The 13,242-nt window shown below is 32.6% G+C and overlaps 1 protein-coding gene across 3 annotated transcripts in view; it reads right to left on the bottom strand.

Annotated features, from left to right (window-relative positions):
- The window catches only part of LOC145670996 (multidrug resistance protein homolog 49-like), a 150,445-nt gene that overhangs the window by 83,943 nt on the left and 53,260 nt on the right, over positions 1-13,242 (bottom strand). For all 3 annotated transcript variants that reach the window (XM_081739632.1, XM_081739634.1, XM_081739633.1), the window contains exon 8: positions 6,246-6,373. In XM_081739632.1, the coding sequence (XP_081595758.1) occupies positions 6,246-6,373 (128 nt within the window). The remainder of the gene's footprint in view (positions 1-6,245; positions 6,374-13,242) is intronic.

Raw genomic sequence — 13,242 nt, 5'->3', positions numbered from 1 at the left:
AAAGAGTGGAAGAATCAATCACTGTTCCAATTCACAAGAAAGATGACAAAATTGATTGTAATAATTATCGAGGCATTTTGTCTTAACATTCTATTAATAAGATTGACCCCATACGCAAATGAAATTATTGGAGATTATCAGTGTGTATTTAGTCGAAATCGATCAGATATTTACCATTCGACAAATATTCGAAAAGAAATGGGAATATATTACCCAATACTTCGACTGTTTATTGATTTTAGAAAGGCTTACAATTCAGTTAGGAGGAAACATTGTACAACATTCTTACAGAATTAGGAATACCGAAAAAGCTAGATTTACTAAGTGTTTAAATGAATCACACAGTAAAGTCCAAGTAGAAATATACGAGCTTCCACGCCGAGATTGGCCTAAAACAAGGATATGCGTTATTGCCGTTATTAGTCAGCTTTGTTCCGGAGTACGCTATAAGAGAAATCAAAGATAGGAACCAGGACCTAGAGTTGAATGGTATTCACCAGATTATGGTGTATGCTGATGATGTAAATCTAATAGGAGAACAATTGAAAGAAATGCAGAGGCTTTATTAAACGCTTGCAGGGACATGAGTAAATGCAGAGAAATCTAAATACAAGGAAGTTCACAAGGATCGTAATATGGCAAATTATGAATGCGTTAAAATATCAATTAATACTTTCGACACAGTGGATACTTTCAAACATCTTGAATCAGTATTACGAGACCAAAATCATACCCACAAAGAAATTAAATGTCGACTGAAATCAGGAAATTCTTGTTATTATTCAGTTCAAAATATTTTGTCGTCGCGAATTCTGTCAAGGAATTTAAAGCTTAAAATATATAAAATAATAATTATGCCTGTTATGCTTTATGGTTGTGAAACATGGTCGTTTACGCTGAGGGAAGAACGCAGACTGAAAGTATTTGAGAATAAAATTCTGAGACGAATATTTTGACCCAAGAGGAACGGGAATGGGGAATGGCGGAAATTTCATAAGGAAGAACTATATAATTATACAGTTTACCAAACATCGTTAGAGTCATCAAGTCTAGGAGGCTCAGGTGGGCAGGTCATGTAGCCAGAATAGAAGAAAGTAGGAACGCTTTCAAAGTTTTAACTGGAAATATGAGTGAGTGGTTAGCTTTCGCTCTTCTATCGTGAAATCCGGAATTCAACCCCGCATTCGACAATTTTGACAAAAGTTTTCTTAATCCCATCTGTGAATGTAGAGATAGTGGGTGTACTATGTATCCTGGCTGACTTCCTTTCTAATCGTTTTTAAATCTTTGTTATTACTAATTACCAACAGTGGTGGATTTGCGAAGAGGGTTAGAGGTGGGGATGTCTTTCGGATTGAAGCCTCTACCCCAAAATTACGGAATTTATAAAACAAACTTAATATTAGCTTTGCCTTTACTCATACACTTCAAGCTGTCCTCAAATAAATAAAAAAAGAAATTTTTAGAAAAACTAAGCATTAATATAAAAAAGACCCTCCCAAAATACTTTTCTGAATCCGCCACTGATTATCAGTTTAAAATGGTCTTCAAGGTTGTATCTGGAAGATTATAGCTGAATATACAAGGAAAACGAAATATTTATTATGCCTGTACTCATAAACTTAAGCTCCTCCTAAATAAAATTTAGGAATTTTTAGAAAAACCAAATATTATTCAGAAAAACCCCCTCCCAAATATTTTTCTAAATCCGATAGTGATTATTTCTATCAAATGGTATTCAAGGTTGTGTCCGGAAGATTATTGTTAAATCATTGCACAGCTACAGTATAACGGAAATGTGGAAGTACTCTCTGATGGATATATTGAAAAGCATAAGTTTAATTACGGTATGTGCTAGAAGCTAGGGTTCTAAGCTCTAAGAAATGAAACACGGATGACTAAAAAGAAATGATAGAAAGAAGAAAAAATGTTGATGATTCAGAAGTTAAAATAAGGTTAAACTGCTTCTAAAATTGTCCTCAAATACTACATACTTTATGTTTACTTTAATTCATAAACCATGTGCTCCATCCATCATGATGGTGAATTCCAGAGCGAAATATGGCATTTAGGTCATGAAATCTTATTTAACTTTAGAGTACGCTATAAGAAAGCTATTTAAACAGAAAAATCATGAAAATGAAAAAAGCCAAAATTTCCAAAATTCTCGTTTTTTCCCAAAAAAGCCGGCTTTTTATGTGCAAAAAACCATCGATTCAAAAAAGCCGGCTTTTTTTGCATCTCCAACAGCATATAATTAAGATTAGCAACCTAGAGATTCACTACAAAGTGTAGTAAATCAGAAGACCCATTAGAACTCAATATTAACTCAACAGCAAAAGCAATTTCAAACAGATTGCAATTTCGAAAGAAATATAAGAAATGCAAGAAATATAATTCGTTAAAAGCTATTATTTAGATGAGCTGCCAATGTAAGAAAGATGAAAAATTCAAAACCTTATTTTAATATTGAAAATCGAAAGATAAATCAATCAACCGATTTTAAAGAAGTATTTACTAATATGAAAGAAGTATTAACAACAAGAATGGATGGGTTCCAAGCTAAAGGATTTGGATGGTCTCTTAGGAATATTAACTTTTACAACTAGTAATTGTTCAATCTATACCATATAAAGGGTCATCATATATAGAATTACCAAAGCAAATTAAGAATAAAAATGTTGTTATTAATATAAAGAATAAAGATGAAAGATGCTTTATATATTCAACATATATGGATCCTTATACTCCGTAACATCTTGTGCCTATCGGGTACCTAAAAACAATGAATTGAAAAACTTAGTAGATATCCTAAAAGATATTCATTATCCTGAGAAATTATGATATTCCAAAAATTGAAAGACTTGATATTCCCATTTATGTGTATGTATATGATAAAGATTATTCAATCTATATCATATAACACTCAAAACAAAAACTCTGGTAAAAAGAAACACGTAAATTTATTATATTTAAAAGAAGAAAATAAGTTCTATTACTGTTGGGTTAAAAGTTTGATGAAATTAGTTTACTCTCAATTAAGTAAAAATTAAGAAAGAAACTATCTATGTGCTAGATATGTGTTATACTTCAATTCACAAAATGCCTTACGTACTCACGAGAAAGATTGTTTATCAAATAAGTCAGTAAAGATAGAAATGCCAGAAGATACGTATATTAAATTTAAGAACTACCAATATACAGTAAAATACCATTTTTAATTTATGGTGATTTTAATGTTTAATACATAATGTCATAAGGTTTTGAAGCCATATCCAAAACATTAGCCATCTGGAATTTGGTATTACATTGTAAAAAGTGATGGAAATAAAAGAAATCCAATCGTATATAGAATAAAGATGCAGCTAAATAATTTATAAGCAAATTAAAGGCAGAAGCCAAACAAATATCAAATACATACCATGAAAACAACGAATTACCTTTAACAGAAAAACGAGGAAAAGGGTTTAATAAATATGAATGCTGTTCATACTGTTAAGTGAAATATAGCAAGAAAAATGATAAAGTTAAACATCACTACCATATAACATGTTAAATTTTTTATCTTCTTTTTGTAATAATAATAACTTAAAAGTTAAAGTTCGAAAATTTTTTTCAGTCATAACACACAACTGGATATGATTCATATTTATTTATAAAAGAGCTTGGATGTAACAAAAAATAGATCTAATACCTAATAATGAGGAACGAAGTATATCATTCAGTAAAATGTAGGAACTATCTAATAAATTTATAGATTTATTTAGATTTATTGTCTCTAGACAAATTATCATTAAAATTAACAACAGAACAAATGGTTCATACGTAACACTTGTATCCTGAATAAGAACAATTTAAACTTGTAATAAGATGTTTGTTCATTCTATGATGTTGATGATTGGTGTAAGTTTAGAAAAAAATATTGACCACCAAAAGAAGCATTCTTCAACAAGCTTAATAACATAGTAATTAGCGATAAAGACTAAAGAACGTGCAAAGACAATTTGTTATAAATTTAAAATCAAGTATCTTGGAGAGTATCATGACTTCTATGGAGAATATCATATGTGTTATTATTAGAAGAAACATTCGAAAATTTTAGACCTTATAGACTTGATTCGGCTTGTTATATGACAACACCAGATTTTGCTAGGGATGTGATGTTAAAAGTGACGAATATAGAATTAGAAGTATTACCTGAGTATGATGTAATTTTGATGACGGAGAAAGGCATAGGAGAAGGAATTAGTCAATGTTTAAAAAGATATATGTAGGCAAATAAAGAATGAATGGAAAATTACAACTAAAATAAAAACACCTTATGTAATGTATTTGAATGCGAATAATCTGTATAATTGGACGATCAGTCAATATCCATCATATAAAGTATTTAAATGTTTAGATAAGGAAGAAATAGAAACAACGAAGTTCACAAATGTACCTCACAATTTCGGAATTGTTTATTCTTTTCTTATTCAACGGATCAGTGTCGCAATTCAACGTGGGAACGTGTCAGCCATTTTGGGTACGTTACCCACAGGTAAAGAATTAGAAGAGATCTATCTCATATAAGGCAGAAAATTAAGACTTGGTTTCTGAGTACCAACGACGGAAAGATATTTTAAACAATATGCACTTAAGAATTTATCTCATCATAACTGTCATAGTCATTGAAAGATACATTTTCATTTTTACGTTTACAATTGATTCTAATGTATATCTTTCTTTTACCATAATTTCTTGTTCTTTCAGCATTTCTTGTTATTTTGCCACAATTTCTCATCTTGATAGTATTTGTTTTTCTATTAATTCTGTTAAGAGATTATGATAATTATGAATTAGTTTAAGTTGATCGTATGTGTAAATTATAACAATACCATCTTGTTAAATATTAAAGATTTAAAATTATATAACAAGCAACAATTAAAATTTTAAATAAACAAGAGTATATAAATCCAATTATAATTACATTGTATTGAATATGACAGAAATAAATTACAATTAAATTTATAAAAAAGTTATATATTATAAGTAGAGATTGAATATCCAAAAAATGCATAATCATCTTAAAGACTATCCCTTAGCTCCTCAAAATATGTGTCCACCTCAAAAAGTCTAAGATTTTAACAATTCTATATACTAAAGAAAAATATTGATTCACTCTCTCAACTTAAAACAATGTATGTCACATGGATTAAAATTAAAGAGAATATATCGAGTAACGTATGACTTCAATTATAACGTGATCAAAACAAAATAGAAATATGCTATACAGACACGAATAGTTACATTTATCATATTCATATGGAAGATGTGTATAAAGATATGGAAAATTTTATTGCTTACTTCGTTACAAGTGATTATGAACAAATAATAGATATGAACTATCTGAAGTAAATGTAAAATACTTGGCAAAATGAAAGATAATGTAAAGGTTGCAATTATAAAAAAATTAGTTGAATTAAGATAAAAATGTACTCAATAAAAGCACCACTAATCAATCTAGCAGATAAGGACTTTAAAAATAAACTTAATAAAGAAATATGTAAAAACTAAGAGTGTTAAGACAAATGTAATATATAATGAATATAATGAAATAAAGACTAATTGTTTAATCATAAGTAATATTATAAGATGATGAATTTAATTAGAAATTACAAACACGACTTATGTGTGGAAGTGAACAAACTTGCTCTAAGTTATATAGATGATAAAGCATTTGTTTAAAAAATTGTTTAACATCTTGTCGTGGGGTCATTATAAGACAGAAGAGAAGGAAATGTAATGTTATGTAGTTATACTTTTAAATATATATTCTTTGTGATTAAGTGTCATAAAGTTTCATGTTCTGTTCAATATATAAATTACTAATTTAATCTATCTAATTTATTAATAAAAAAACAGTGCAGTAGCCTTCGTAAAAGAGAAAGAAGAGGCAAAAATAAACATGTAGAATTATTTGTAAAATTGTACTGTGATGGCTTGGAAATGTTTGGTCCCGTACCCCCTTTTTCCACCTACTTTCGTTCTTAAGTTCTCAATCAAGTGTTATTTTAAAAAAAAAAATATCCGTGGATAGTTGTTGGTATTTGGAAATTAATCTCTGCAACTATGAAAAAGAGAAGAAAAAATTAAAACAATATAAAAAATTGTTATATTTAGCCATGTAAATATGGTGTTCACTTATACGTATGATAATCATATATCTTGTCATGGACTAACTTACATATTAAATAATTTCTCACCTATTTAGTTCTTTTTCCTCTGAATTGTACGTTTTAATTGATTTGAGATTGTTTAGGGCCCATAATACTCTCGGCTCTGAATGTTTTATATATACTTCCATTTGTTCTTCAGCCAACTGTTTATATATCTATAAAAGTACAATAATAGAATAGAATAGGAAACAGTCAATTTTATACCCTAGGGTAAATGCATGTCGAAGATACCTCGCGATCGAGGTCGAGGTTTAAGTCGCGGTCGCTACCTCGATGTCTAGGTCGCGATGGATGAAGGGCGGACATAGCGAGGAGGTCGCACCCTCGCTGTTAAGTTCTCAGTTTAAGGAGAAACATTGCTGTGACGCAAGGAAATTATTCCGTCAGTGCATAAAAATCACTGCGAAACCATATTTTGTAATTGAAAGGACCAAACAGTTTATAAATAGGGATGGACGCAAGACGAGATATGAGATATGCCAAAATCTCGTCTCTTGTTTCGCAAAAATATTTGAGTCTCATCTCTTGTTCATCTCCATCAATATTCTAAATCAAAAAACATTTACCTTTTATTCAGTTTCCCGTGAAGAAATGCTATCTTTCAGCACTCAGGCGAGAAATCGTTTCCCAGTAAAATTTAATAAATAAATAAATAAATCAGGTACAGGTTACGAGGAGGAGGGGGTATTAACTGCAGCAAATGAAGTTTCGGTACTGCAATTCCATTGTTCGACGTTTCCTCCCTATGGATACGTGCCTGTCTTTACAGGTATTTCTTTACCTTATATCAATAACGAATTTAGAAGAAACCCTTTTTATTAATCTCGGAATTGGGGGAAGGGCGTGCAGTTTTTAAGCATAGATATGATTAACAGTAGCTTCTTTTTTCCTTTAAAAATTCTACAATTTACGGACTTCAGCCCGAAAGCGCTCCCCCTGTGACCGTCACTGCCTTATATAATAATAAGCTATAGTATAATTTTTAAATAAATAACTTATCTGACATTCCCATTTCAGTTGCTATTTTCTTCCATTCTCTATTTAAAACGTGTCTATTATGATATTGTTTGTTTTTCTTATTCCATATTGCTGGAACAGTCCTCATTAGTTCTATTAATATGTCTTTCATAATCAAATATAATAGTGCAACAAAACCTCTCGAGCATAGACACACACAATCCTCTGCAGACGAAATTCTAAACAAATGAAAACTTTATTCTGTTCAGCGCTTCAGGGAGAGCCAATGAGAACACGAGTCACAGCGATGCTTCTGCTGAACATCGATGTAAAAACAAACTCAGTTGTTCATCATTGCGACCACTAATTCATCATCGCGGTCGACCTCTAGGTCGCGATGTAGCGTACATCTTGGGCATGCGCTTACCCATTTGAATACATGTGTTTGTGCCAGTATCGAGGGTGCGACCGCGACTTAAACCTCGGTTTCGATCGCGAGGTGTCTTCGGCATGTCCCTACCCTTAGAAAAGCAATATGCTTCTTAACTCATGCGTCATGATTTTTCAACCGTAGATATACTACAATCTATCGCTCAAATCAAACTTTAAAAATCTACCCTTATTTTACTAAACTAAGACATGCACTAAACTAAGAATATATGTGGGCCCAAAGTCGCTTTCCCCCCACAAAAAGTATTTCTTTACATATTGGGGAAAGCAACTGTGTGTCCAACCTGCATATATACATATATATATAACAGTAGGAAGCTCCGAAGGGTTTAAGCCCGATTCCAATTAGTGATTTGATCATAGGGACTATATGGTCTGTATGTCCCATTACCGTCAGTATTTTTATGTTTACTTTAATACATTACCTCTTTTTCCAGATATCTCGACAATTGTCCTCAGGATGTTGAATGAACGCTACATCACAAACGCCGTGTTTTAACCGATGTCAAAAAGAAAAAAAGTAGAAAGTAGAACGCCCATTGAATTTGGGACTAGTTAGCAATGCTCAGGGGCGTAGCCACTAGGGGGATCCACCGGGTCCGGACCTCCCAAAAATTTCGAAACGACTAACATTTGTAGACTTTCTTAACGAACTATACTTGTTTAACAGAGAAACGATTGATGTAGGCTAAATATTTTATTTTACACCTCATCATGTACTCTTCTTTACTTATAAAAATAATCGTTCTATCATTTTTTCTAAAAATATAGATGACAGTAAGTAAGAATTACTTATCGTCTTTTCGGGTGCAGTATAAGACAGGTTCCATATTATGTAGACGTATTGGACCTCCCTCAAATACCTTGGACCCCTCCCAGTTAACATTTCTGGGTGTAGAACTGGCAGTGCTGTTTGTTTCCATGTTCTTTGATTTTTGGCTTTTGTTACATGCTGATCCTTCATCTGGCAAATTTCCAGGTTTCCTTTTCAGAACAAATCACATTGGTAAGCATTGGTTCGCCTCATGTGGAAGTATATTGTGTTCATTGTGCATTGCGCAACAACCAAGACGGATGATTTGGAATGTAGTTTTTTTTCTTTTACGCACATGTGTGTGTGTGTGTGTGTGTGTGTGTGTGTGTGTATGAATATGCGACATTCGGAATTCATATACCAGTACCTATTTTGTATCAGCTGTTTTGGTTTTTAATTATTAGGTTTAATTTTATTGTGTGTGCTTTAATTCTGTAAATAACCTACACATTCTGAATGAATTGTATACCATCACTTCTGTAAATAATTTACAAAAAAACACTGACCAGCTTTCAACTGAGGAAAAAATTGCAATTAAGGCTTAGACAAAACAAGCAAAGGGCAATTCAGGAGAGTGTTCGAAAAAAAAATCCAGTTTAAATTTACAGGATATCTTATGTCAGTAGTGTTGTTTGCACCAGATACATTTCCTCGATTTATTTTAAATTTTCCTGGATAAACTGTGAATAAAGTGTGTTCAATGCACTACCATGAGCAAAATAAATGACGCGTCTCTTTATTTTGAAGTTTTTTGAAAATATCTCCGTTTTCTTTATATGTTCGAAATTTCGGAAGGTTTCCCCAGCAGGACAGGTTAATAACAAACCCGTTTTTAATATTTGTGTTAGATATTAGCTTAAAATAAAGAAATTAGAAGCAAAAAACATTAAATCGACAGAAATCTCGAGAATTACCAACTCTGCTAAAGTGGGAAATTTTCAAGAACGCGAGGGAATTCTGCAGTTCAACACGAAGCAGCGACATCTATGTCATTGAGAGAAGCGTGGATTAGATCTACAAACGAAAATTTTAACGAAATATTTCTAGTATGTCTTATTATATGCATTATCAGCGAACTCCAAATATATGAATCTATGCTAAGTATTAACGTATAGATAGTGCAAATAGTGGAAATTACCTATGGAAAAAGACGAATTGTTAGCCCAATCGAAATGAAAAATAGTCTTTACTGTAGAACAGGTTCAGCTTACGTAAAAGAGCAAATAGCTCAGTTAGGTAAAGCAACGAGTTTGTATACCGAAGGTAGACGGTTCGAATCTCGTGAAAGTACTGTTGTCATTTTTATCACTAAGGTTATTTTATTTATATTTTATTTATATTTTATTTGGGAAAGAATTAAATTGTATCATATGTGTAAAACTCATGACGATACCAAAAAAAAAGAGAGAGAAAATATCGTCGCATTTGCATTAGTGTCTCTAATTTTTGTTTGTAAACAGATTCGTAATTATTTTCCCTGTGCTCACTGATGCATAACGAATGTTTTCCAGTAAATGTTAATTCTAATTTGGAGAATTTTATAGTTTCACAATGTTTCTCACTACATAGTCTTCTATCTACGTGTTTGGATATTTTGATAACAGATTTCCCTATTAAATGTTTAATTTTCTCTATAAATATTTGTCTTAAATTGAAATTGTTTTGAATTTACTACATAAGCAAAGTTGCCCGAAGGAGGGGAGCTCAAGTAATAGATATTCTACGTAAAAGCAACCTATTGTAGAATGATGATGGTTCTTACCTTCAGCACATAATCTTAACGTTAGAGAGTCAGAGAGAGAAAAATCCTGGTTTTTCCTCCTCTATGACTACCCATCTTAAACCTCTACATATCATTGTTCGTCTCACATAATTTCGGCTCTCCAAAGACATTCATATTTATTATTATTATTATTATTATTATTATTATTATTATTATTATTATTATTATTATTATTATTATTATTAATGAATATGCCACCCTTACATAATGTTGTAACTTTACACATCTTAGTTTAAAGTGCTTTCTTTAGTAATAATTTGAGCAACCACGTCACAAAATTTAAAATGTATGAGGGGGCACGACGTTTTATTTCCCCTTCTCTCTTTTCAGCACCCTCCAACAGAAGGTATATAATTTCTGAGAAGCAGGGCAGACAAAATGAATAAGAAATATATTTAGAGCATCCTTTCCTCCTTCGTGAATGTAATATCACGTAGCATTTTTTATTCTACTGAAGACGACCCTACGCCGTTATGGTTAGGTAACAAAAGAAATACCTAATATATTTATAGCGCCTCTTATCTGTAATATTACCTCTTCTTTATTTGTTCGAGGCTTCCTTACACAACCAAGGGTGACAAAAAGAATAGTAAAAGTGTCTAAAGATTACAAAAGACTTTATATTTTGTCAGAAACAAGGCAGTATATACACAACATTGCTTTCGTTAACAAGTGTTTCACCCTTGAGTCGCTTATAAAATTATGCAGAATAACTTTTGCCGATCATTGTTCTAGAGGGATTTGTCCAGGATGGTTTGGTGTCGAGCTAATAACGATAAGTATATTTATTTACATCACTGTTAAAGAAATAGCAAACTTTCTGAAAGGAACTTACTTAGGAAACAGAACTTCCTTCTACTTAGCCAGAGCCCACTCTGAAAAATTGCATCTGGCATTCTGAGTGAAAGTTCTATGGGACTATCAGAAAAATATATTCCCGTTTTCACGCTGATAGTAGAATTTCTTAAACAGTTATTGAATTACGTTCGAAGGGTAGGCGTAAATAGCGCCCCCGCAACAATGTGGCGTGGGGACCGCACAAGCTGCAAGGCCAAAAAATATACAGAAAGTACGCAGGGGCGGAGCAGGCCAAATTTTCACACGGGCAAAGTGACTTTTTGGCGCCCTTCCCCTAGTAGTAGCCTATATTTTACATTTTATCATAGTGTTTTTAATAGTTTAAACCAGGAGCGTCATTTTGTAACTGTACCAAAAATTTGCTTAAAATATTTTCCGTATAAACGCAAATTCTGCGTTGGTGCATTATGTGACGTTCATCTGAATTTGTACACTTTGTGTGGTGTATGCTCCCCGTTGATTGTGCTACCACCTGGTAGTACCGAAGGAAAGGGAGTAGAGGAAGAGGAAGAAGAAAACAGAGAGAACTGCTGATTTGAAAACCAATGTTAGTGTAAGTGTGTGTGTGAACTATGATTCAGCAAGTTTTGCTGATCATAGTATTATCTCGACGCCGAAGTGCTTTTTTAATGATTTAAATTACGTTATGTTTTAGAAAAACTAGAACTGTCTTCGAAATTCCATAAATGATATGTGAGAATAATAATGCAGATACTAGTGTTTTTCGCAGGTGTTGTGTAAGTCATTATTAGAGTAAATCAGCCCCAAGTAGTACTTTATAACAAGGGGGGCGTGTTCGAGATTACATGTGAAAAAAAGGACTTGGCAGGTGACTCTAATAGATAATGGACTCGTGGTAATAAACTACAGTAAAATGTTCGAATAATATAGTATCTTCAACAGTAGTTGCCTCATAATGCAGTTATTACGCCAGCCAGGATGGACTGTTTCATAAACTTTTAAAATTGGAAGAAAGGACAATCTCCACCAAAAGATTATTTTGGATTCGCAGTGAGCTTACCAAAACGTGATTTCTACAATAGGCGCCACGACGAACCATACTATCTTGTGAACGATTAAAACGTATTTACGAACTTGCTACGAAAATGGGGCAAAACAAAAACTAGTTAGTATGTTATAGGTATGTTTAATCTTTGAATAAATGGCACTCTAATTTTAGATTTGTTTGTTTTCTCTTTTTTAGAACGCATGACGAATTAAGATTATGGTTGTTATGTCGCTTGTAAGTGATCTACAAAAACAGGTGATGTTATCATCTATTTTTCGTAACACGTCTTAGATCTTCGCCCAGGTGATCCGTCCGAATCTGGACCGTAACGGTGAAGTGTATCGCGCCTTCCTTGAACGATCGTCGTGAAAACAAATTTTCCGAACCCACAAATAAAATAGTGCAAAGCTGTATTATTTGAGGGCGAGGAGTAGGGAGTTCACCACGGAGGCCGGTTAAGGATGGTGTGTACCGAACAGTGCTAAGCTGTACCGTAATAGAATGGCGTTTCCCTCCAGGGACGGATCAATTAATAATAATTCACGTTTTTATTAATTGATTCGTAACGGATGTAGCATCTGGGAGAAGATCTAGGTGTTGTAATATTCGATAGGTTTCATTTCTCATGATATGCTATATGCGCTAACTTGAAGATATTATTGGTGTTTGTTGTGTTTGTATATTTGTAACTGGTAATCATGGCAGAAAGTGAAAATTTGAGTTTGCTAACTTTGCTTGAAGCTATTAATAAAATTAACGCTGCTGTTAACGATACTAAAGAACAAATACAATCACTTAATGGTAGTGTGAACGATACTAAAGAACAAATGCAATCACTTAATGGTAGTGTAAATGACACTAAGCGACAACTCAATGATGTCATTAACGAGTCGAAAACTGAAACCCAAGCTCAGATAGAAAAGTTCTCTAACGACCTTACAGGTAAATTAGAAATGTTAGAATATAGGATGGATGGGCAAATTCAGACACTGTCGACTGAGTTAGTACAAATGAGAAGTGAAATAGACAGGGTTAGTCGTACTTGTGCGGATAACTTTGAAAAACTGTCAGCACAGTTTCAAGAGAAATTAAATGTACAAGAAACAAAGGTTGATGAAGTTAAGCTTGCCGTGAAAAATAACGAAGACAAAAT

Source organism: Thermobia domestica, chromosome 15 (genome assembly GCF_964235325.1).
Source record: "Thermobia domestica chromosome 15, izTheDome1.hap1.1, whole genome shotgun sequence".
NCBI lineage: Eukaryota > Metazoa > Arthropoda > Insecta > Zygentoma > Lepismatidae > Thermobia > Thermobia domestica.
Note: the sequence above shows the minus strand (reverse complement) of the source record. Positions and strands in the feature narration are given on the sequence as shown.